At 58.7% G+C, this 24,722-nt stretch overlaps 1 protein-coding gene across 4 annotated transcripts; it reads right to left on the reverse strand.

Moving 5' to 3' along the window:
* Nucleotides 1-4,697: 4,697 nt before the first annotated feature.
* Nucleotides 4,698-23,926, reverse strand: CDC42BPG (CDC42 binding protein kinase gamma). Of its 4 annotated transcripts, none has more exons than XM_077862304.1 (37): nt 23,725-23,925; nt 21,072-21,163; nt 20,902-20,985; nt 20,413-20,508; nt 19,945-20,093; nt 19,350-19,443; nt 18,937-19,137; nt 18,569-18,817; nt 18,071-18,150; nt 16,985-17,082; nt 16,812-16,892; nt 16,437-16,525; nt 16,142-16,321; nt 15,759-15,851; nt 15,509-15,630; nt 15,355-15,427; nt 15,016-15,122; nt 14,812-14,926; nt 14,456-14,604; nt 14,290-14,378; nt 13,941-13,993; nt 13,758-13,853; nt 13,609-13,668; nt 13,223-13,328; nt 12,802-12,935; nt 12,577-12,716; nt 12,393-12,474; nt 11,413-11,629; nt 10,405-10,467; nt 9,684-10,283; nt 8,370-8,467; nt 8,204-8,288; nt 7,957-8,077; nt 7,639-7,756; nt 7,342-7,465; nt 7,136-7,221; nt 4,698-6,080 (listed from the first exon to the last, which is right to left on the reverse strand). In XM_077862304.1, exons 1-37 carry the CDS (start codon nt 23,882-23,884, stop codon nt 6,024-6,026), a joined length of 4,641 nt encoding a protein of 1,546 aa, XP_077718430.1. In that variant the 5' UTR covers nt 23,885-23,925; the 3' UTR covers nt 4,698-6,023. The 4 variants fall into 4 exon arrangements, with proteins under 4 accessions (XP_077718430.1, XP_077718429.1, XP_077718431.1 ...); XM_077862303.1 differs by having other exon boundaries at nt 13,758-13,856; XM_077862305.1 differs by lacking the exon at nt 7,342-7,465 and having other exon boundaries at nt 13,758-13,856; nt 23,725-23,926.
* Nucleotides 23,927-24,722: the final 796 nt, after the last annotated feature.

A 24,722-nucleotide genomic window follows, 5' to 3' on the forward strand; every position in this document is an offset into this window, starting at 1 on the left:
AGATGCTTGCAGTTAGGGATGCTTGGGACTGAGGTTATGGGGAGAGAGCTGTCATTATTGGCAATGAAAAGACCTAGCACAGTGCTTCCAGTAGAAATGTAACAGGAGCTATATATATAACTTAAAAATCCCTAGTAACTACATTAAAAAAGTGAAAGACTTGGGACGCCTGGCTGGCTCAGTGGTTGAGCATCTGCCTTCCTTGGGTTGTGATCCTGGGTCCTAGGATCAAGTCCAGCATCAGGCTCCCCACAGGGAGCCTGCCTCCCTCTGCCTATGTCTCTGCCTCTCTCTCTGTCTCTCATGAATGAATAGATAAATAAATCTAAAAAAAAAGTAGAGGGCAGCCCCAGTGGCTCAGGGATTTAACGCTGCCTTTGGCCCAGGGCGTGATCCTGGAGACCTGGGATCGAGTCCCGTGTCGGGCTCCCTGCATGGAGCCTGCTTCTCCCTCTGCCTGTGTCTCTGCGCCTCTGTGTGTGTGTGTGTGTGTGTGTGTGTGTGTGTCTCTCATGAATAAATAAATAAAATCTTTTTAAAAAATAGAAGACTTAATTGAAATTAATTTTAATAACATCCAAGAGGCTATTTCAACTTGTCATCAATATAAAAATTATTAATGAAAATTTATATTTCCACATAAGTTTTTAGAATCTGCTATGTGTTTTATACTCACAGCACATCTTGTTTCAGGCTAATCACTTGTCAACGGCTTTATAGCCTACTTGGTGGCTCTCATGTAGGCTGGAGCTTCTTCCCAGTATGGCTACAGGAACGTGTGGCTCGGGCAGGATGGAAGACACACGGTCACGGTCAGGGAGAGGTGGTTCCAAGGAACTGAGAGACTCAACGCTGGATCATCTATATGTTATACCAAAGTCTCTTAAGAATTAAAACCAGAGTAGGAGGGAAAAGAGTGACAGCAAGCCAGGAGCTGGAATAGTCAAGAAAGGAGCGATCCATGGGTTGGGAGATGTCAGAAACAAAGTGGGCAGCATACCCTGATAACTTGAGTGCATGCCAACTTGAGTGTTTGCAAGGAGGGAGGAAGGGGTCTGTAAGCAGCAATGAGAATCATGGAGAGTGCCTACCCGACCTCCAGACCTAGTGACAGAAGGCAGAGGGCAGTAGTGACCTCAGGGTTTCTGCCAGAGCAGTGGGCTGAGGACCATTTGCAGAAGGAGGGGGGGCGGGGTTTGCTGAAGATGGACCATGAGATGAGCCCAGAGGGCACCCAGACAGCTATTAAGAGCTAATTTTGGAGATGGGGGTCAGAAAAGGGGATGGTCAGAGCTCTGGAGAACCTAGGAAGCCTGAGTCTCTCAGAACTTGTTCTGATGGTCCTAAGGCAGGAGTGAGGTGGGGAGGGGGGCAAGTGTGATGTGACTGTACCAAAGGCAGGGTTTCAAAAGAAAATCTTAAAAAAAAAATGTTAATATCATGGAGGCAACAAAAAATGGGAGACCAAGAAAATTTTTCTGGGTTAATGGAGACTAGAGAGAGCCTGGACCACCAAATGCAACATGTGATCCAGAATTAGATACTTGATTTTTTTTAATGCTATAAAGAGCATTTTTTAAAATTTTAATATTTTTATTTATTTATTCATGAGAGACAGAGAGAGAGAGAGGCAGAGACACAGGCAGAGGGAGAAGCAGGCTCCATGCAGGGAGCCCGACATGGGACTCGATCCTGGGTCTCCAGGATCAGGCCCTGGGCGGAAGGGCCAAAGGTGGCGCTAAACCACTGAGCCACCCGGGCTGCCCTATAAAGAGCATTTTTGACACAGCTGTATCATCAACTGGGCAACTTAAACAACTGAAAACGCAGAAATGCCTTGTCTCCCCATCTGGAGTTTGGAAGGCTGAGGTCAGAGTGTTGGCAGGGCTGATTCCCTCCGAGGCCATGAGGTAGAATCTGGTCCAGACCTTTCCTCAGCTGCGGGGGGTTTGCTGGCAATCTGTGGTGGTCCTGGTTTGTAGAAGCATCACCCTGATCTCTGCCTGCAGCCTCACCTTCACATGGCCTCCTCCCTGTATGTGTATGTCTGTGTCCAAGTTTCCCCGTTTTTAATTTAAAAAATATTGGGGGATGGGGTGCCTGGGTGGCTCAGTTGGTTAACCATCTGACTTCGGCTCATGTTGTAATCTCAGGGTCCTGGGATCCAGCCCTGCATTGAGTTCCAAGCTCAACATGGAGTCTACTTGGCCCTCTGCCCCTCCCCCTGCTCATACTCTCTCAAATAAATAAATAGAATCTTTAAAAAAAAAAAAAGATAAAATTGTTTTGTGTGTTTTTTTTAATTGTTTTTAAGTAAACTCTAACCCCAGTGTAGGGCTTGAACTGATTACCCCAAGATCAAGAATCGCCTGTTCTACTGACTGAACCAGCCAGGTGTCCCCAAGTTTCCCCTTTTTATTTATTTATTTTTATTAAAAAATATTTTATTTATTTATTCATGAGAGATAGAGGCAGAAACATGGGCAGAGGGAGAAGCAGGCTCCATGCAGGGAGCCCGACACGGGACTCGATCCTGGGACTCCAGGATTACGCCCTGGTTCAAAGGCAGATGTTCAACTGCTGAGCCACCCAGGCGTCCCAAGTTTCCTCTTTTTTAAAGGAACCAGTCATATTGGACTAGGGCTCCCCTTAATGAACTCATTTTAATGAACTGCATCTGCAATGGCTCTTTCCTAGTAAGGTCACTTACTGAGGTATTTGGGGTTAGGACTTTTTTTTTTTTTTTTTTTTTTGCAGTTTTATACCTTGATTTGACAGTCAGCGATTAGCTCTCATCCACATTAACAGTCTGTAGATTTTTGAAAGCGGTGACAAGTATGTAAGTAACCAGTGTGTAGAGTTTGTTTGGTGAATCATCCTTGTTACATTTTCTGGACAACCGAACACGGATATGATATGGAACATTCTGTATTTCTTTGGCCCAGACAGCTTTGTAGAGCCTGGTGTCAATGCACACATCTGGAGTTCCTGTGTCCTTCATGGCAAATTTCCGAATCTCTTTGAGTGCCTGAGGGGCACGCTTCTTGAAACCCACTCCATGGATACACCTGTGAATGTTGATGGTGTATTCTCTGGTCACTCACTACCTTGTTGATGGCAGAAGGGCCCTTCTTCTTCTCACCACCCTTCTTTGTGGGAGCCATTCTGCTGGGCCCTAGTTGGAAAGGAAGGGTGTGAGGTATTGTGGGAGAGGGCTGGGTTAGGACTTAAACATATGAATTTGGGGATCACAGTATACCCAATAACGATTGTCATTAGATGGTATTCTTGTATCAATGTTAAATCTCTTGAGACACTAAAAGCGACTTCTGGTGGCTCCTTTTTCTTTTTTAAAAGATTTATTTATTTATTTATTTATTTATTTTATATAGAGAGAGAATATGAGTGGGGGAGGGGGCAGAGGGAGAGAGACAGAATCTTTTTTTTTTTTTTTAAGATTTTATTTATTTATTCATGAGAGACACACAGAGAGAGGCAGAGACAGAAGCAGGCTCATGCAGGGAGCCCGATGCGGGACTCAATCCCGGGACTCCAGGAACCCTGGGCTGAAGGCAGCGCTAAACCGCTGAGCCACCTGGGCTGCCCAGGACTTCTTATTCTTAAGAGATGCCTCTGAAGTTGTTGGGCTCTTAGGGCTGGAATTCCCTGGACACCCTTCCATCCCAACCAGATGTGACACTACGGCCTTGTCTTGGTACTTTCCTCAGTTTAGGGCTGGCTCTAGTCTCAGAGCATAGCCATCAGTTCCCCAGGCCTGCCTTGATCCCAGGGCATGCACAGGCTGTACCCTCCTTCTTCATGCACATCAGGCCTGTGTCCTGCTCAGTCAGGGACCCCCCTTTTTTAAAAGATTTTATTTATTTATTCATGAGACACACAGAGAGAGGCAGAGACACAGGCAGAGGGAGAAGCAGGCTCCCTGCAGGGAGCCTGATGTGGAACTCAAGCCCAGGACCCCGGGATCACGCCCTGAGCCAAAGGCAGACACTCAACCACTGAGCCACCCAGGCGTCCCTCAGTCGGGGACCCTTGAGCTCAGAACAGGAGCCTTCCCAGGCCTCCTCTGGCCTCCCACACCTCCCAGCCTGGGTGGGGCAAGAGTGGGTTGGCTACCCTTGACATACCCTGCCCTGCCCTTCCCCTCCCACCTTGGCTCCAACCTGGAGCTCCAACTCTTTCCCTCTGCCCCTCTCCCCGCAGCTCAGTACCCCCAAGGCTGCGCTCTACTAGCTGCAGTAACCAAGCTCTAAAGTCCTCTGGCTGCTGCTTGGGAGGCAGGAGATGGAGGGAGGGAGTAGAGTGAGGTATGAGGAATTTATTCCCTGGGCTGGCTGCCACCTTTCTGCTCAACCACAGCCAAGTTCTATGGAGAGACACAGCTCCTGTCAGGTGACATCCTGGTATCTTCCTGCTGTGTGGCCTGGTGGTGGTAACAGCTTTCCACACTGCTGGGGCTCAAAAGTGCTGCCACTCCTTGGTAGCCACCATGAACACTGCCCATACTTCTGTAAACTGTCCTTTCGCTATCGAACTGTCCTTGCTACCCCCATTTGCGTGTGTACTCTGATTCCCGAAAGTGCAGGGAAGACAATTGTCCCAGACATCCATTCCTCCCTCCATCTCTGTAACCCAGTTTTCTGAACCCCAGGAGGACAGATCCAAGCAGGGAGGCCAGCAGCTGAAAAAGTTGTCTTTATTGCTTTCTCACTGCCTCACAGAGCTTCAGGTCAATCCCTCCCGGGAATATGGTGTTTGAAGAGATAAATACTTATTTTGCCCCCAACTTATCAGTAGAGGGAAGTTTAATAAAAATAGCAATATAATAACAATTATTATATTAGTCATTATTATGACTATGATCAATAATAAAATGCCCCCTATTGCTCCCTAATACACAGATGGTTGAAGGTTTGAGAGAAAGGACCACCCCTTTTCTGGCAAGGGCCAGGGTGTGCCTGGAGACCCTCCAGCAGGCCCCCAACAGGGTCCATCTCCTACCAAGTAGCCTTTATAAATACCCTCCCCATCCTGTCCCTGTCCAGGAATTACCTCCCCCCTGGGCGGATTAGATGCAATGTCAGTTGGTTCACAGGGCCCCTCTCTGTTCCTGATCACAGAGAAAGGCCCCTCTCAGTAGTGTGCTTCTCTGGCTCCCCTCGGCTCTCTGCTCCTTGGCTCCTCTTGGCTCCTCTTCAGAGCTCCTCCTTTATTTGTCTCCTCCTCTGGATGGCTCTCCCTTCCTGCCAGTCACTAACACTGCCTCTTCCACTTCCTTTCCTTTCCCTTCCCCCCTCACTTCCTTCACCTACACCCTCCTTCACCTACATCCTCCCTGCTCCTTGTCTCTCCTCCTTAAAAAAAAAAAAAATCCATCAATTTTTTTTTAAATCCTTCTAATTTTTAAAGTAATTTCTACACCCAACATGGGGCTTGAACTCACAACCCTGAGATCAAGAGTCACACCCTCTACTGACTGAACCAGCCAGAAGCCCCACCCTCCTTTCCTTTGGATCAGACTCTGTCTTTCCTACCTTGACCCCAAGCAGAGACAGCGATATGCCCCAACTTGGCCCCACCTAAGAGCTAGACAGTCCATAGCCAAGACCCCAGGTTGCTCCCAGGGCCTCCGTCCTTCTCCATCCCTCAGCCCATCTCTTGCTTGCAGGCTTTCTGAAGCTTGGCACTGGAAAGGAGAGCTTTGGCACGATTGCCCCTGGACTCCAGGGCAGATGGGCCCCCAGAGCAGAAAGGGGGCCACTGTGTTCCCAGTAGCTAGCACAGATAGGGGGTGAAAGCAGAGAACAAAGGCAGGATGAGGGCTGGGAGTCAAGGTCCCCCAGGGCCTGGGTACCCAGACCAGCTTCTGAGTCGCCTCCAACACAAGGCCTCCCTGAGTCCAAATTTCCACACATCCCGGGCCAGCCGGAGCATGGCATTCCTCAAGCTCTTTGTTCATTCCTGTCTCTTGGTCCTGGGATCAGGGTGGCCCCTGCCAAAGAGTGTCAAGGGGAGCCCTCTGATTCAGGGGCTGGAGGGAGGCTCCGGGGCCGTTCTGACACCTGGAGGGGAAACAGAAGGAAAGACTCCCAGTGCCTCCCAGAAGCCTCCCCAGGACCCATCACCTGCTACATCCGGGCCCTTAGAGGGGGCCAGATGTGAGGTGGGGGTGGGCCTACAGAAGAACCCTGGCAACTCCAACTTTAATTAACTCTGGAGCCCAAATCAAAATCCGTTTGTTCATTTACTCTATTCATCTATCAACAAACATGGTTTACTCCAGGCAGAAAACAAACTTGACCCTCACTATCAGGGAGCCCAGAGTTGAGGGAGGAGGACTGGCATCCAAGGAAAACCCTAGCACATAAGGACTGACAAGGAGGGGTGGAGGGAGCAGGGCGTGGGCCCTAAAGAAGCTGGTGGCTGCCAGGCACTTAGGTGATCTTTGGAAAAAGTGCTATTAGCGCAAAGCCTTGAAGGTGGCCTGGATGTTAAGGAGAGGATTCCAAGCAGGGGTGGGGGACGACACGGGGTGGGGGTGGGGGACACGGGACGGCAGGCGCAAGAACCTGAAGGTGTGAAAGAAAATGGCAAGTTCCAGGGCTCCCAGCAGCCTGGTGTGGCTAAAGTGGGGGTGGCAGTGGAGAAGTGGCCAGAGGGTGAATGGGAGCCTTCCAGCTCCTCTTAGGTCCCCTCCCAGAGTGGACTGTTCCCTCCCCTGATCCTTCCACCTCAGGCCGGGCCTCTAAAGAGTTCCCCTTCTGTGGCATTCTCCCCGTGTGCCAGGTACCCTGCTGAAGCAATCATCACCTCATCTGGTTATCACTTACATAATAATAATATCAAACAGTAACCTCATTTTATAGGTGAAATAAGCTTAGAGGGGCTCGACATCTCAGCCAGGGCCACAATCCTGGAGCAGTCCGAGCCCAAATGCCCACCTGGGCCAACCTGCCTCCAGGCCTCTGTTGGGGCCCACTGTAGGGCGAGTCTTTCTCTTAGGATCCCGGGAGGGATGGGCTCAGCTTGTTCTCTAGCCTCAGGTCCCAGCACAAGGCCTAGCAAGAACAGAACTACCTGCCCTTTTATAGGAGGGGGAACAGCCCCACCAGCTCACCTGTATCAGGGAGTCTGCCGGGCTCAGAGATCCCTGGGGGCAAGACACAGACTCGCTGGACAGAGATGTCCAAGGCTTCCTCTTCCCTGAGCCAGGGGCAGGATGAGAGAGGGAACAGAAAGCCAAGGTCACAGATCAGGTGTCCAAAGGGGTGGAAATTTGGGGGAGGGCTGTGGAGGCAGGGGAAGCGGAGGGGTTGTCCTTACTGGCGTCCGCGTCGCCAGCGAGCCCGTCGCTGCCCACGGAGGCTGGGCGCCGCGAGGCCTCCGAGAAGCTGTGGGGACGCTGCGGGCCAGAGCCGCGGCTACCTCGGCCCTTCCCTTCTGGAGCCTGTTGGGGGGACAGCGCGGCAGGGCTGGGACCGGGGGTTGCGCCAGCCTGGGGTGCCGAGGCCGCAGGCCCCGAGGTAGGCAGCGGGCAGCAAGTGGCTCCAGCGCGCCGGAGGGGCCGCTGATTGGCTGAGCCCCACCGGGGAGGCTTGTGATTGGCCTCGGAGAGCTCACCGGGGGCTGGGTCCTGGCGCCGGGCTTCCCGTCCGTGGGGCCCACGTGCACCAAGTGGTTGAAGTTGGTGGGCGGTGAGATGAGCTTGGAGCGCACAAACGGGTCCTTCAGCATCTCCCTGCGGGCAGAGGGAGTAGGGGGGGGCGGCGGCGAAAGGGATGCTTCCCCGGCCCTCCCCCGAGACGGGCCCGCGCCCCGCCCCGCCCCCAAGCGTGGGAGGCCCCGCCCCCAAGCGTGGGAGGCCCCGCCCCCAAGCGTGGGAGGCCCCGCCCCCAAGCGTGGGAGGCCCCGCCCAGCGGCCGCATCGCGCACGCGCACCTGCGCCGCTGCTGCCGCTGCTCCTCCGACACGCGGAAGGAGAAGTGGCGCTTGCTCTTGGTGCGGAACAGCTGGCGCCGGCTGTTGTCAGTGAGGTCGGGGATGTCGAACTCGTCCTTCTCTGTGGGAGGAGCAGAGAGCCGGACGGTGCTCACACGCCCCCAGTGCCCCCGTCCGCTGGAGCTCAGGGTCGCAGCCACACGCGAACGCCCACTCTCCGTACTCTCATGCACACGCGCTTCCTCACCTGCCAGCCGGTTCCTGAGGTAGGTCAGGCGGACCTTCTCCGTGCCAAAGAGGAACAGGGAGCCCTCCGGGTTTAGGGGTCGCACCTGAGGCAGCAGGCACAGGGGTCAGCCGGGCTACCCAACTGCACCGAGGCCAGGGCCAGGGGCCTGGGGGACGACCCTCACCTTCTTGAGTGGCACCGTCTGGACCCATTCTGTTTTCCTCACGTCAAACACATCGATAGAATTCTCGCTGAACACTGTCAGGTAGGGGGCTGCGTAACCTGCAGGGCAGGAGACTGTGCTGTGCCGCCCTGGCAAGTCCCGCACCTCTGTGGGCTTGTCCTCGGCTGTGGCCCAGTGACTTCCATGCCCAACCCAAGGTCCTTCTGAAGACTTCAGGTTGTCCCCCCCACCGTCCATAACCAATCAGAGATTACAGTCCATGGACCACTCACTCAGTGGCATGCCAGGCATAGTTCCAACCACTTGGCTAACTTTTTTCTCCTTGACTTCTCTCTCTCTCTCTTTTTTTTAAGATTGTATTTATTTATTCACGAGAGACATAGAGAGAGAGAAGCAGAGACACAAGCAGTGGGAGAAGCAGGCTCCACGCAGGGAGCCCGATGTGGGACTCGATCCCAGGACTACAGGATCAGCCCTGGGCTGAAGGCGGCGCTAAACCGCGGAGCCACCTGGGCTGCCCTCTCCTTGACTTCTCAAACAGCTCTGGGCAGGTAGTATTAGTATCATCCCTAACTTATAGATGACAGAATGGAACCCCAGATCTAAGTAATGGCCAAGGTCACGCAGTCTGATGGCCCGGGGCAGTCTGATTCCAACTCCTACAGGCTAAGTCTGTGCTACGCTACACCCAACTCCCAGGCCCAACCCCAGAAGAGCCACTGCTTATGAAGGGAGTTCTGTCCCCGTCTTCTAGCCCGAACACCATCTCACAGTTACATGTGAATGTACTGGATGCTTCCACTGCCTTGTTTGCTCGTTCATTCATTCATTAATTCATTCATTGACTCACTCATTCATTCCTCCAAACATTCATAGCCCCGAAGGTGTGCTTCCCTGGACTGGGTGCAGGATGTGATAAAGAAACCATCACATCTTGCACCCAGCTCCAGCCCCTCATAGGCCCCCGGGGTACCAAACCAGTCATTACAAGAAAGTGCGAAGAGCAGTAGGGCAGAGGTCTGCACACAGAGATGGGGAGCAAAAAGGAACAAAGGGCCAGTGATGGGGGAAGGCAGGGAGCATGAAAGCAGTAATGACTATGACAGAAATCATGGTGGTCATTTATGGAGAGCCTACCAGCTCCAGGCCCTGCCCTGGCATTGGGGCAGGACCTGTTTAAGAGTTTGCCAGGTACAAGAAGAGTTTAGGCAGGGGGAAGAGCATAAGCAGAGGCATGGGAGAGGAAGATCTGGTGCAGCCCACCTAGGGCAAAGCAGGGTATGGTCAGGCAGGAGGACCCTCCACAGGCCTTACCCCAGCCTGTGGGCACTGCTGGCCACAGCAACTCATGGACTCGAGACTTGCGGCCGGTGCTGTCCACATAGACCCCCGCAGTGGTGAAGAGTAGCAAGAACTCACTGAGGCTGAGCTCCACAGCGCCCAGAGCCTCGCCCAGGCCCCCACGGGATGGTGGCAGCTCCTCAGGCACCAGACTGGCCCCCAGCGGTAAGGGCGCAGCCTCATTGAGCAGTGGGTAGAGGGCAAAGGCACCGGCGGCTCCCACGCACAGCCGGTCGCCCAGCAGCCCCAGGCTCTGCACAGGTGCGGGTGCCTGTAGCTCACGGATGCGGCGCTGCCAGGGCCCTGGGCCTGGGCCGAGCTGGTAGCAGAGCACCTGGCGCTTGACAGCTACACAGAGCACAGGGGTGCGGGCCTGCAGGATGCGCCCGGCTGCCAGCGCCTGGCAGCCTCGAGACTCGGGGATCTTGGCACCCACCACCTCCGCACTCTCCAGCTTGGCCAGGGCGAAGAGGCGCACGCTGGGGCCACGGCCACACAGTACGACCAGAAGGCCTGCCATGGGGCTCACAGCCAGCCGCTGTACCCGCCGGCACTCGCCGACCTGGAAGATGTCTTCGGGGTTGGCAAAGAAGAGTCACCAGTAGGCGGGTGAAGAACAGCCCCATGCCCATCCTCTGTCCTCTGGGGCTGACCCCCACCTGGGTCCACCCTGGTGGCCCAGCCTGGCACATACCATTGCTATGCAGGTGGATCACAAATAGCCCCTCCTCGGTGCCCAGAGCAAGCCGTTCCTGGTCTAGTAGAGGGAGGGAGAGGATTGGGTCAGACAGCCCATCTGACAGCCGGAGATGAGACAGCCTGCCTGTCCTTCCTGAGCTTCAGTTTCTCCTGAGGATGTGGGGATGGCAATCCCACTGTCCCTGCATCACCGGACCCTTCTCTCTCAAAGTCTGGGCTGGCTGTACTGGAGGGAAGGCCCACAAGGGCAGGGGGCTGGGTGAGAGCCCCTACCCCAAGTTGCGGGGTTTGGGGTAAGACCTGTCACCTCTCAGAGCCTTGGCTTTCTTTATGCAAAGTGGGGACAATGGGTCCTTTTCACAGCGCTGCTTGGAGGCTGAAACAGTGCAGGCTGAGAGTACATTCACAGCAGTCCCTGTTCAATGCCCTTGTCCCCCCAGCTCCTGACTGACACAGGGGACTTGGAGGAGCCACATAGGCTCTCCAGGAGCTCCCACTCTGCATGCCAGGGGAAGTCCCAGCTCTCCAGGGCAGGGGCTGGCTCAGGGCCCCGGCAGCTGCCCGGAGAAGCCAGGAAGCACCACTCCCTCACTTCTCCCCCGGCTGTCATGAAGGTCCCGCCGAGCTCCAGGCTCTGGGATGAGCATAGTTGCCCCCACAGGAGGTCATATGAGGCTCAGCTGCGTCCAGGCTCCCCCGTGATCACCCTACTGCTGGTAAGAGAGCCAGGCCTGGAACCCTCATTTGTCTCTTCCTAAAGCCTTTGCTCTTTTCACTCACTTAAGATTATTTGAGCAAAAGCAGAAACTGGGGCACAGAGAAATGGAGTGGCAGAAGCCAAGCCCCCGGCCCCCCAGCAAAGGCTGCCACACACCTATACCCAGGGGAGGGTCACGTATGTAATGTGGAGACCACAGCTCATGGCTATAGGGACTGGGCAGTGGTCACTAGGCAGTCCTCCCCAGAGCCTGCCCGGGGCAATGCCCCTCAGCATGTAGCTCACCGATGATGGCAGCGCAGAGCGCGTGGGGCAGCAGGGGCAGCCCGTTGTCATAGGCTTCCTTCAGGGTGTACACAGGACGGGGCCTTGGCCGTGAGTCCAGCAGCAGCCTCTGCAGCTCGCCCAGCACCTGCAGCCAGCGCTCCCGCTCGGCCTCGCTCTCTGCCAGCAGCAGCACAGTGCACACAGCGGGGGGGACCATCAGCTGGGAGGCTGTCACCTGTGGGCAGGGACCCAGGTGAGAGGGCTGTGGGTTGAGGGCTGGCCATCCCCTCTCTCCACCCACTGATGCCTCTTAGCACCAACGTGAGTGGCCAGGTGCAGTGCTAGAAGCTGTCTTACAGCAGCAGGTGGTTCACCAGGCAGGGTGGTTAGACGAGCACACCAGTAAGTCTAGAGCCCTGAACCAGTGCCTGAGTAGGGGAGGGACAGGGCATCGTGGGCACATGCAGCAGGGCCCCTAACCCAGGCCAGGAATGAAAGATGACCTCTCAGGGGAAGAGACATTTCTGCTGGAGCCCAGGGGATGAGTGGAAGAACCAGGAATGATCCAGGGTGGGGAAACGCTTGGGGTGTGGTCTGGGCCCAGCAGAGGAAACAGGATGTGCAGGATCCATGGTTACAGGGCACTTTCAGAGCTGGGGAAGGGGACGTATGTTCATAGCAGGGAGAGGCTCCAGAGGAATTCTGGGGAGGCTGGCAGGGTCAGACACGTGAGGCCTCAAGGCCATGGGCAGGAGCGCCCCGAGGGTGATGGGAAGCCACAGGAGGCCCCAAGACTAGCAGGACACAGCTTCACAAACAGAAAGTGTACCGCGGCTGTGGAGTGGTGGCTACGGAGCCGTCCCTGTGGAGGCAATGGGGGGCAGGGGGCCGGGGTGCGGGTAAGGAGGGCAGCCATGGAAAAGGAGACAGAGAAGAGTGGCTGGAGCAGGGCCACATGGAGGCCGACGGTGGCCCAGCCCACCTGCCCTGGCGCTCACCCTAAAGATGCGTGGCAGGTCCCTGGTCTGGGCGTGAATAACATCAGAGGCCAGGACAGGGGTGGCTGAGAATTGGGGGTCCCTGGGGAGGTCCATGGGGCTGGTCAGAGACCACATTGCCTCTGGCCGCCCCCTCACCCCCCACTGCCGCACCCCTTTGCCCCTGCCCCTCCCTGGCACCCACCTTAGATCCAGTGCCTGCAGGAGTGCCCCACTGGCTGGGCTGAGTCGTGGGTCTGGGGCGTCAAACAGCAGCAGGCGAGAGTCGCTGAGGGCAGCAAACACCCGCTGCCAGCCGCGCCGCACGCCCGAGGGCCGGGGCACCTGGGGGGAAGGCAGGCATGGGAGGGCCCGCCAGGCTCTGGGATGGCCCCCGCTGCCTCCCCCTCCCCAGCCAGCCCCAGCTCACCGACAGGAAGCCCTCGTAGGCAGTGCCTGTGCCCGTTTCGGGGTGTACACCCAGGGCTGTGCGGAGGTGGTCAGGGGGCACGGGACAGGGCGGGGCCTGGGGGACGCAGGCGGAGTGACAGAAGTAGCCACAGGCTGTGGGGGAAGCAGGAGAAGCAGGCGGTGTAGGCTGGGTGGGGACAGCCCAGAACCAGGACTCTGAGTATTACCCACCCTGGGCTTCCCTGAGGCTGTGGTGGCACCTCCAGCTGTCACCAATTCCCCAGTCAGGTGAGAAAGAAAACAAACTAAATGGAGCATCGGGAATGAGGGGTGGACTAAGGGGAAAACCGGGATGGGTCAGGATCAGAGCAGTCTCCTTCTCTCTACCTGGGGACAGGAGGTGGGCATGCGGGTGTCGGGGGTGGGGGGTGGGGTCTCACCATCACAGCCCAGGCCCTGGCGGCCCAGGCCCAGCATCAGCGAGGTGCAGAGGAGGCACTTGGTAGGGGACGGGAAGCTCCGGGGCCGCAGCGCGTGTGAGCCAGGCTGGGGAGGCAGGACACGCATTACCCACGCCTGACCACGGCCTCCTGGGGCCCTGTGTCCCACCCCCGAGGCCACCGTGAGATGCTGATGGGATCAGGGAATGAGCCTGGGGCAGTGTGAACCCAGCCGCAATGAGTCTGTCACAGCACTCAAACTCACTGCCGCCGTCCCCAGTGTAGTCGGCCAGCCATGATGCACGCGGAGGGACCCAAGCAGGTCCTCGGAGACCCGGCAAGATGGCCTGGTGCCCCTACCCCGCTCCAGCCCTCTGGGTGCTGACCTTTGCAGGGGGTCCTTCTGCTGGGGCGGTGGGAGCCGCAGGCACTCTGGGGAACACAGGCTGCAGGGGAGGGCAAGCAAACAGGTGAGGAGGGCCCGGCGGGTGGCGGGTGGCCCAGCCCTCCAAAAGCGGGACTCCCGCCTCCTCACCCCCAGGCGCAGGCTGCGGCGGCCCTCTGGCCTCAGCTCTGGCTCCACACTGGGCCTCAGGTCCTCTCCTGAGATGCCCGGGTCTTTGCTGGAATCCTTCTGGGGAGTGAGATGGGGGGGAATCAAGGCCCCTGAGCTTCACCGGAGGATGCCTCCCAACCAGCCCCTGCGCACAGTTCTCACCTCTGAGCTCCAGAGGGACCGGAAGGGAATCAGGGAGTTTGAGGACTTAGCGTCTGCAGACAGAAAGCAAAGGTCACTCGGGGTGGGGGTGGCCCGGGCCCAGCCCCAACACTCATTCCTGAGGAACTGGGGCCAGCAGGAAAATGGAGCAGTGACTGCAGGCTGTGGTGACACATACAGCAGGTGCTCGGTAAGTGTTGGGTAGCGGATGGTGGGGTAAAGCAGCCGAGTCTGGAACCAGATTTTGTCTCCAGAGCACTGCAGGGCTGTCATGCCCCTCCCCGGCCCAGTCCCCGTGAGGCTCAAGTGGGGGCCTTGCTCAGGGACAGGCACGCCAACGAGCACCTACCTCCTGGCCCACGGGCCGCCAGCTCCTCCCGCAACGCAGCCAGCTCCTGCTGCAGGCCCTGGCTCTGCTTCTGGGCCTCCTGCAAACGGCTAAGAGTGGGGTGAGGGCTTGTCAGAGGCCACTGCGTGGGTCCCGAGCCCCCATGCAGGGCCTCCTCCACTCTCACCTCTCGGCCTGCAGCTGGGCCTCTTGCATGTGTGTCAGCTGCTCCTGCAGGCTCTGCTTGGCCCGGATCTCGGCCTCTAAGGCCGACTGCAACTCCAGCCTGGCTGAGGCCTCCATCTTCTGCAGCCGCCGGGCCTTCCACTGGTGGTCCTGGTGGCCAGGGGGGTACCCACGTAAGACATCCCTGGGCCTGGCTGCTTCAGAGGTCCTGCCCACCAGAGTGCACTGCCGGACTCCAAAGCCCTAGATAGGCCACTGATCTGTTGTGAGCTCAAGCAAGTCCCTGATCTTCCCAGAGCTCAGTGTCCCCACCTGCTGAGTGGTACCCCTTCCCCCCAGGGTATTTCTGGGGCTCACAAGTGGTCGGGCAGGGAGTGTCTGGGTGCCCACGTTCCGTATAGACTCCAGCTCCTCGGCCATCTTGGTGGCCAGGGCCTGCAGGTAGCCTCTTGAGACCTTCTCATCGTTCACCCTGATTGGGAAAGGGGCTCAGGGTCATGGCCTGGGTTTCAGCCCCCTTGCCTGGGGCCAGCCCCTCCCCACTAGCCCCTCGGCCCCCACCAGCTAAGGATGTCAGCGATCTGGGCTTCCCAGTTGCTCTCCGTCTCTCGCCGCTCGCCCTCCAGCTGCTGCTTGCTCTGCTGCTCCCGCTCCAGCTCTTCCACCAGCTGGGGGCCGGGTAGGAAGATGGGTCAGGCCTCAGGGACCCCAGCACCCCCGAGCCCAATCCACGTCCACCCTCGTTTACTCACCATCACTTGCCTGCCGGCTGTGGGTCCTACAGGGCTGGGAGACAGCCTGCTCTGGGACCCCAGCAGCATGGACCACTCACCCTGCCAGCTCCCCTCCTCTGTCCCCACCGCCCCCACCGGTTCTGTGCCCTCCATCTGCCATGCTCACCCGCTCCTGCTCCAGGCTCAGCCGTCGGTTCTCTTCCTGGAGCCAACACAGAGTCTCCTCCTTCCCACTCAGCCTGGGGAAGGGCGGATGACTCAGTGACTCCCAGCTCAGACCCCCCCTCCCGTCCCCTACCTGCCCAGGCTGCCCGACTCACCCATGGCTGTGGGCCGCCTCCAGCTGCATGCGAAGGGCAGCTACCTCCTTCCTCAGCTGTGCTTCCTGCGGCCCACCCTCAGGCAACCCCGTGCCATTGGTCTCAGAGGCCATATGGATGGTCTTGAGGACATGGAGAGGGGTCAGGGCAGGGGCCTGAGAGGCCATGGCCCACCCCACCCTAGGGAAACAGGCCTGAGTAGGTCAGGCCAAAGGGAGTGTTACTCGGAAGAAGGTTAAGACCTTGCTACCTTGACTCGGAAAGATTCCTTCTCAAGACTTCGCTCCCACTGTCTCTGGAGCTGTGTCACCTCCCGGCAAAGTGTGGTCACCTGGGCCTGCAACTGTAACAAGGTTCAGAGGCAGCCGCTGCTGACCCTGTCCACCCCAACCCGCTCCCCCGCTGCAGACTGTTGGGCCTTGTCAGCCCTAGCAGGAAGGTAGGCAGTGAACCTCCAGCTGGCCCCACTCTAAACATATCCCCTCACTTGGGCCTCAGCCAGCCACATTGGGGGTGCAAAGGCACATGGTGCTGCCAGCACCCAGCCCTGAGCTCCTTGGGCTCCCTCCAGCCACACTGGGGTTCACAGGGGGCAGGGTTCTGCTGCTGTCCCTACCCGCCCCCATCGCTCACCTTTCTGCTGGTATCCTGGGCTTCCTCCAGCTGTGAGCTCAGGGCCTGGGTCTGGCTGGCTGTGGCTGCCTCTCTCTCCTGGGCCTCCTGCAGCCTCTGGAGCAGCTCCTCCTGCCGCTCCTGGGCTCTGCACAGCTCCTGTGACTGCGCCCGCAGCCCTGCCTGAGCCTCGGCCAGCTCCTGGCGGGGAGAGGGTCAGCGAGGGGGTGCGGAGGGCAAGGCCTGGGGTCAGGGTATGGACCTCCTTAGCATGGAACCCCAGGCCACTCACCTACCCACCTCACTGAGCTCTCACCTGGACAAGCCGGTCTCTCTCCTGCCATAGGTTGCAGTTCTGGCCTGGGCTGCTGCCATCCATCTCGGCCTCACCATCCCTTGGTGTCTCTGCCAGGAATTGTCACTGAGGCCCACATGTACTGACAGCCTCAGCCTGACATTCCACATGCAGCATCTCACAGAACTCTCACCACAGCCTGGGAAGTGGGTCTCCTTGGCTCATTTTCTACATTTAGGCTCAGAGAATTTAAAATACTTCCCCAAGATCACACCTTGTATACAGTAAGGGCAGGATTGGAATCCAGGCTGGACTCCAGTGTGTGCTAGGAAAGCACCTCAACCTCCAGGGTGAGGATGGGGGAAAGAGATGGGGTGGCGTTGGGGGGCGGAGTACCTGACAGCCTGCCCTGTAGAGTCTGTACTTCCTTCCGTAGCCGTTCCAGCTCCCAGTGGTCCGAGGAGACCTGCAGGGCCTCTGCAGAGGGGGCACTCGTAGGTGAGTAGCCAGTCCAGCAGTAGCTCCTGAGTCAGCCCACCCCCGCCCTAGCCCAGCGGGTCCCCCTGTACCTTGGAGCTTCCGGCTCAGCTCCATCTTCTCCTGTTCCAGACAATGGAGCTTCTGCTCTAGGGCAGCCAACTGCTCAGAGCTGCTCTCAGGGCCCGGACTGGGGAGAGCAGGGTGACATGGGTTGGCAGAAAAACCCACCCCAGGGATCCCTGGGTGGCTCAGCGGTTTAGTGCCTGCCTTTGCCCCAGAGCACAATCCTGGAGACCCGGGATCGAGTCCCACATCGGGCTCCAGGCGTGGAGCCTGCTTCTCCCTCCTCCTGTGTCTCTGCCTCTCTCTCTCTATGTCTATCGTAAATAAATAAATCTTAAAAAAAAAAAAAAAAACAAAACCCACCCCACCCAGAGCCCTTCCATCTTCCTTCATCCAGTCGTTTATTCATCCAAGAAACACCCTCTGTGAGCCAGCTCAGCTCTGTGTCCATCCCTGGGCTCTGTGCCCGAAGAAAGAGACCAGACCAGGCACTGCCCACAAGATCCCAGACCCAGGCTCAAGCCCCAACCCTGGCCCTTATAGGCTGTGTGACCTTGAATAGTCACCTAACATATCTGATCCTCAGTTTCCTCACAGGGCCTCTTTCAAGGACTGCCACGAGGAAATGGTGATTTAGGCCAGCTGGCCCCATGCCTGGCACCCAGTGGCGCTCAGTGCAGGTCAGACACATTTGTTTGTACCACAGCGTACCTCTTCACCGTGATCTCAGGCCAGCCCCTCGAATGAACTAGATCATCTGACCCAGTGTAAAATGGGCATAAAGAGGCATAAAGTGCATCTCCAGGACTTGGAGGGGTCCTTCCAACTGTAGGCCTCTGGTTCTGAGGCTAAAACACTCTGAGCCTGCTATGGAGGGTACTCTGAGGGCCAGAGGCTGGGACGGGACTCCTAGGAGGCATAGGCATGGCTCCACTAGAATTTGAGGACGTGAGAGTTGTCTTCCTGAGGGCTCAGAGCACACTCCCTGTCACATACAGGCACCTGGTAGGCCATTTAGCCCCTTTCCCACGGTCCCAGCGGGCTGCATTCCCAGTGTCCACCAGGCCAGGCAGCCCCTGGCCTCCCACTAGGTATGTGATGACTAGACTCACCTGCTGGAGGTGTAGGTAAAGCCCACGAATGGCAAATGGTGGCCAGAGAAGGCCCCGTGGGAGGGTGGTGGGAGGGTCCCCTGCAGAAGGAGGGGAAGGAGTGTCAGACTCCCAGGCATGGCTCCAGGCTGAGGCTCAAGACCCAGGAGACATCCCTGGGACTGGGAGTGCTGACCTCCTGCTCAGATGGAACCTAGGAGGGTGCCACGGCCCCCACCTAAACAGACCACAATTCCCATGAGCCCTTATGGTCATGGCCTTCCAGGTGCCACTGAGAGCCTTCCTCTTGATAAGACTTCTGGTTACTAGGATAACACTTGGGGTCCAACAACCCACCTCGGTAGAGGTGAACCAGCCCAGGTGAACCATGACTCCCGTGAGCTTCCGGAAAGCAAGGGCCTCATCCTCCACCCAGCAACTGCTCTGGAGAACTTCTGGTTTCCCTTGGCCAGCAAGGGTCAAGGCAGTTTTCCTAGTGCAGTGGAACCCACTGCTCACCGGCTGGTTGAGAGTGTCATCGTCCACATCGAAGTTGGAAGTGTCCACGGGCCCGCGCAGCTCAGGGATGTAGGGGGCCGTGCTGGTTGCCAGCCGCTCCCAGTCCACACCTTCAAAGAAGGGGTGGTTCCGGAAGTCGTCCAGCCCTCCACGGCCCAGCCGCTCCTCCTGGCGACACAGCAGCCGGCGGATCAGGTCTTGGGCAGTGGCTGGCACGTCAGGCACATCCGAGGGAAACTGTAGGTGGTCCTGTAGGCCAGGGGAAGGGGTGCAGGTGGCTGTCCAGGATCCTACCCCCTTGGGTATACCAACCATATGGGGTCAGGCCTCCTGCCGTCCTCCCAGAACCCCAGAGCTGGTGGCCTGACCTCATGGTTCATGATCTTGCCGTAGGTTTCCACCAAGGATTCAGCATAGAAGGGCGTCTCCCCAAAGAGCAGCTCATAGGCACAGACTCCCAGTGACCACCAGTCACACTGCGGACCATAGTGGCCCTTGCCCTCCTCCATGGCCTGCAGGATCTCCGGAGAGATGTAGTCTGGTGTCCCTACTGCCACTGACGAATCCACCTAGGGGTGTTGGTGGTGAAGATGCCATGAAGACAGCCTTGGATTTGGCTCGGCCTGATGCTCCTTCACTGTAGCCCCGGCTCTGGCCCTGACACCCCCATTCCCTAAGGCTTAACTGGCCTGGTGACCCCACTTGGGGCCTAGACCCAGTCTTTCCTTCCCCTGGGAGCTCTCCAGGCCAGGTGTCCCCTTCCCTCACCCTGGGGCCTTACCATACCACTATTGTTGAGACGGAGGCAGGAACCAAAGTCAGCCAAGCGGATGTGACCATTCATGTCCAGCAGGACATTGTCTGGCTTGACGTCCCTGAGGGAGCGCAGGGAAAGAGAGGGGCTTGACCTGCATGTGTAGGTGTGAGTTCAGGCACACATGCACACTAGCGTTCACTATCTGTTCACAAGATACGGCGTGTGTGTGCATGCATGCAGGAGGGAGGCTGGTGGCGAGGCCTCCTGGCTCCCGAGAAGGAAGGTGGTTAGATTGGGAAAAGCGACCCATAAGGATGACCCCTGGAGGCAGCAGGGCACGCAGTGAGGGATGCAGGAGTTAGACTAACCCGGTGCAAACCACTAGCTGAGTCACCTTGAGCCAGGCGCTTACCTATGCTAAACTCTGACTCTCTCACCTGTAAAGTGGGCACAAGAGCAGCCCCCATCACATAAAGGTTTTGGTGTGAGGATTCGAAGACATTGTGTGTACAAAGCACCCGGTCTAGGGCTTGGCATGTGGTGAGCACTCAGCAACTGCCAGCTGTCCCAGAGCAGTTAGCAGGGGCTAGACAGGGCAGCAGGGGCCTGGGGGCCCTACCTGTGGACGTAACCCAGCTGGTGCAAGGAGTGGATGGCCAGCACCATCTCAGCCAGGTAGAACTGGGCCAGCTCGGGTGGGAGGCGGTCCTCAAAGCGGCTCAACAGAGTGAGGAGGTCTCCACCGGCATAGTAGTCCATCACCAGGTACTGGGTGGTGGTGGATGGGGGAGAGGTGGGGCAGAGATCAGATGGGGAGGGTGGGTGAGGGGCACCTGTCCCGGGGCCCTGCCTCCTGCCCGCCTCCCCATGGTCCTGAGGGGTTCTGGGAAGGCAAGAGTGTCTCCCAGCAGCTCTAGGGTAGCCAGCCACCAGCCAGAGTTCAGGCAGGGCCTCCAGGCCCAGCAGCTGGTGCCTCTCGGTGCCCAGAGCAGGGGTCTCTCTCTCCTTGGACCCAGCACCTCTGGCCCCCAAGGGCCTTCTCCTTTGTCCCTAGGGTACACCCTCCAGCTTTGCTGAGTATCCTCACCAGGAACTCCTCGTCTTGGAAGGCATAATGCAGAGCAGTCACCCAGCGGCTGTCCCCCTTCACCAGAACATCCCGCTCCTCCCGGAAACAGGCAGTCTGCAGCAGGTTGGGGAGCAGGGGGAAGGATGGGATCAGAGCCCTGGAAACCCTCCTTGCTAGCTCAGGGGACAGAGGAAGAATAAGTCTAGAAGCTCTGGTCAAGGTTGCCTGTGTGGGCCAGGCACAGGTGGGCCTGTGCTTTATGGCTCCAGGCCTCAGAGTTCTAAGGAAAATGGGAACTAGGCTAGCTTCTAAGAAAGGCCTATCGTGGGAAAGCAATGGGGGAGGTTGGCAGTTCAGCCAACCTGAACTGAACACGGTTGCCGGCTCAGCAGCCATGCCTGCCCCTTCCCCAGCATGCCCTGATTTCCCCACAGGCAGCACCCTCACCCTGCCCCACACCCCCACCCATTCGTAGGGTGCCAAAGTCCCAGCCAACCCCAAACTGACCTCGGCCCTCTTCAGCATCTCCCACTTGTGCAGCATCTTCATGGCAAAAATCTGCCCACTGTCCCTTTGCCTCACCACGGCAACCTGAGGCCATGGGGAGCATAGGGGTCAGCTCTGCCTGGGTGCGAACCCCCTTTCCCATCTACCCCAGGCCTTTGCCTTTTGCTCACCTCCCCAAATGCCCCTCGGCCGATCACCTTCAAGATCTCGAAGTCATCTCTCTGTAGCCTCAGCTCTTTGACCTTCGCTACGAAGGGACTAGCTGAGGGGAACACAGAGTGGGGCTCAGGGCACCTGCAGGGAGGGTCCCAGCTCTCTCTCTTGCCTGGGGAAAGCAGGAGCTGCGACCCCCATGAGGCCAGGACTGGGAGGGGCCACAACCCCCTCAGTTGTGAGTAGGAAGCATGGAAGGTGGGGTCCAGGCTTTGCTGACCACCTGGCCCCGAGACCTCCTGGAATCCATGGTTCCCTGGACCCCTGTCCACAGATGCTAGGTAGGCAGTCTCCATCCCAGGAGCTGATGGAACTTGTAGTCCTTCCCAGCCTGGGTGGGGTTGAACCTGGCTGACCAGGTCACCCTGGGGAGGAAGGGGATACCGTTCCCACCCTCAGCTCACAGTTCTTGGCGCCTGGCAGGACCAGGCCTGGGCCTGTCTTGGGAAACTGGACGGGCAACATTCCTTGTCCCCAGAGAGGCTTCCCTGCCACTGGGAACTGTGAGCCCTCCTCTCCGGAGCCTGCAGGCCCAGAGGTATCTGGCTGGGAGTGAGGCCTGGGGCAGCCCTGGAGGAGAGGTCAGATGGTTCTGCAGGGCTTGCTCTGGGAGGATAGGCTTTTCCCGTGTGGGGCCTTCTGGGTCTGGAGGCATAAATAGCTCTGCCCATGTTCTCACAAGACTCAAAAACAGAGCCAAAAAACCTTTCCTTGGCCCCTGACGCTGGCACCTGAGGGGAGTGAGCGCTCAAGATGTCCTGCAGGCCTGACCAACCCTACAACTCTAGGCACTGCCTCCCATCTGGACTTGGCCTTTATCTGGGCAAGAACTTCCTCCTCTCCCAGTCCTGAGACTCCCTTGAGGGGCATCTCCAGCCACTCTCGGACCCTTTCCAGGCCCGGAGAGGGGAGTGGAGTCTGGAGGCTTAGGGAGGTAAGAGTGCCTGGTGGGGGCTGGGGGCAGCTGCAGTTTGGCCCCCTGCCTCAGTTTCCCCCAGGTAACTCCCTGCCAGCTGGGCGGGTCTGTGGGCAGGACAGGGAGCTGCTCCACAGGTTTATCAGGGAGAACCCCCGCAGCAGGGGTGGTGTGGAAACCTCATTACAGAAATTAATTGTCTCTTTCCCAGGTCTGTGTGTGCAGCTGGAGAGGAGGAGCCACAGGCCTCCAAGGGGGAACTGAGGCCAGGGTGGCTACCTATCAGCCAGACAGGAGCCAAAACCTGGAGTCCATGGTCAGGAGGATCAAGGTCCCCAGGACAGGCTGCCCAGTCCTCTTGCCTTGCCGCAGGGGATGGGGGCTCTGGGCAAGAGCAGGGACAAGTCGGAGCGGGAGCAGAGTGAGTCACCACCCTGCCAGTTACCTTGGGAGATGTCAACAGACAGGCCCCCATGCCGGGGTCTCAGGCAGAGACGCCAGAGGCAGGCAGGGAGAAGCACATGTGTGTGCAAACACACACACACACACACACACACACACACAGGTGCGTAGGCATCACAGCAGGTGATGACAACACAATCAGATACGCATGAATAAGGTGAAGTCCCAGGGAGAGTGGCAGGCACCAGAGGTAGGGGCTTCCTAGCTGCACTCACTCTGGAGGACGGGGCCGGGCCGGGGGCCAGCTCACTAGAATGTCTTACAGGCCCCAACCATGCCAGGCCAGCCCTTGGGCCTGCTCAGAGCTAAGGTGTGCCGGGAACGCTGGTCACCCACCGGGCAAACACCAGCCTCACCCCATCCTCCTGGCCAGGCCCCTCAGCCCTCCCCCCTGGCCTGGCCAGGCATAACCAGGGAGGCCTGGGGCTGGTGCCGGTGCCCACACTGGGTGGAGGGTTACTCCAGGTCAGCCACTTCCGGTGACTCAGATGAGTCAACCAGGAAGGGGTACAGACCCACCTCCAGCCAGGCCCCCCTCCCTGTCGCTGGGGAATAGACCTCAGGAAGCCTGGCCGGCGACTTGCAGAGGGAAAGGGGCTGAGGTTGGTTTCTGTGTCCAGTCTGGGGTGTGAGAGATGCCGAGAGATGGAAGTGTGCATGTGGGAATGTGTGTAGGTGTGCAATCCCTGTGGATCTGTGAGTAGAAGTAGGCAAGCATGTAATAGCCAAGGTGGTCCGGATGGCGTTTGGGGTGAAGTGTGGGGCTCCCTGGGTCTCTCCTTGAGCTGTGAGTACCTCAGTGTGTCCGTGTGGTCTGCGGGAGCCAGAGAAAGCATGTGTGTCAGTGCGTGAGACACGTGGAGGTCTGCATGTGTGACTGTTCTCCAGGGTCATGAGGTATGAGTGTGAGTGAGGAATCTCTGACGTGACCCCGTAGCACACGTATTATGTGCTTGAGTCCGAGGTCTCTACTTGGGACCGAGGTTGTGTGTGTCTGGGTACGTTGTGAGTGGCGCACACGCGCCAGGGTCTGGGTAGGAAGGAGCGTGTTGTGAGTCCAAGGGAGGGTAAGGTGTGCAGCTGAGAGGGCCCAAGGGGTCCAGTAACGTGCCAGGCCAGCCCGCGGGGGTGCCGCTCCCGGCGGGAGGATCTGAGGGCGCGGGGTGTGCGGGGACAGCCCCGGCACAGGGTCCCCGGGGCCACCCCACCTCGGTCCCGCCCAGGCCACTCACCCCAGCTCAGGAACTGCGCCACGTTGCGCTCCCGCCGGAGGGGGGCGCTGCTGAGCTCGTGGTGCAGCCCCAGCAGCAGATCCAGGAGGCCGTCGAGCCCGGGGCCACCGCCGGCCTCGCCCCGCGCCAGCCGCTCCAGTGCGCGCAGCCGCCGCTCCATGGCTGAGGCCGGGCGCCCGGGCTAGAGCCGCGCCGTCCGCATGCCCGCCCGTCGGCCCGTCCGTCCGTCTGTCCGCGGGTCGTCCGCGAGTCCTCCCCCGCCCCTCCCGCCCTCCCCGCTGTCACCTTCCTCGCTCGCAGCCTGCGCGCCCACACCTGGGCGCCGCGCCCCGCCCTCTGCCCCGCCCCTCGACGGACGGCAGGTGAGCGCTGGCCAATGGGCGGCGCGACGGCAGGTGAAGGTGGGAGGGCGGAGGCGCGCGGGAACCGGGCCAACCCTCGGCCAGGAAGTGGGGAGGGCGGACCCCAAAGAGTAAGCTCTCGGGGGGCTGGGCTAGGGGGTCTCCCGCGGGGGCCGGGAAGGCTGCCTGGATCCCCGCGCGGCCCCAGAGCCAGCCTGACCCGGCCCGTCGCCGGCCCCGAAGCCAGGTAGGGGATGCCGGGGGCAGGAGCGCTTCCCTCGCCCCCTGGGACAGCGACAGCCTCTCCCTCTGCTCTGGGAGAGGGGCCTGGAGACGCCCGCGGCCCCGGAGCCGGATGGGAGTTGTAGTCCCCTCCCCGGGATGCCCGCAGCGCTTGGCCAGCCTCCCCCCCGGAGCGGGGGCGGGGCGGGGCGGGCGGGGCGGGGCGGGGGTACTCGCTAGTTTCCGATTTCATTTTATTTGTATCGTTACTGCCCACCTGGGAGACAGGTAGGTGAGGCAGGGATGATTACACCCATTTGGCAGACGGACACACCGAGGCTTGAGGAGGACGAAGGGGATTGGAGAGGCTGAGGGTGAGGAGGCCCCGCAACTAGCCCCCGGAGTGGGGCCGGGCTGGACTCCCCACAGGCTCCT

Source organism: Canis aureus, chromosome 21 (genome assembly GCF_053574225.1).
Source record: "Canis aureus isolate CA01 chromosome 21, VMU_Caureus_v.1.0, whole genome shotgun sequence".
Classification (NCBI taxonomy): Eukaryota; Metazoa; Chordata; class Mammalia; order Carnivora; family Canidae; genus Canis; species Canis aureus.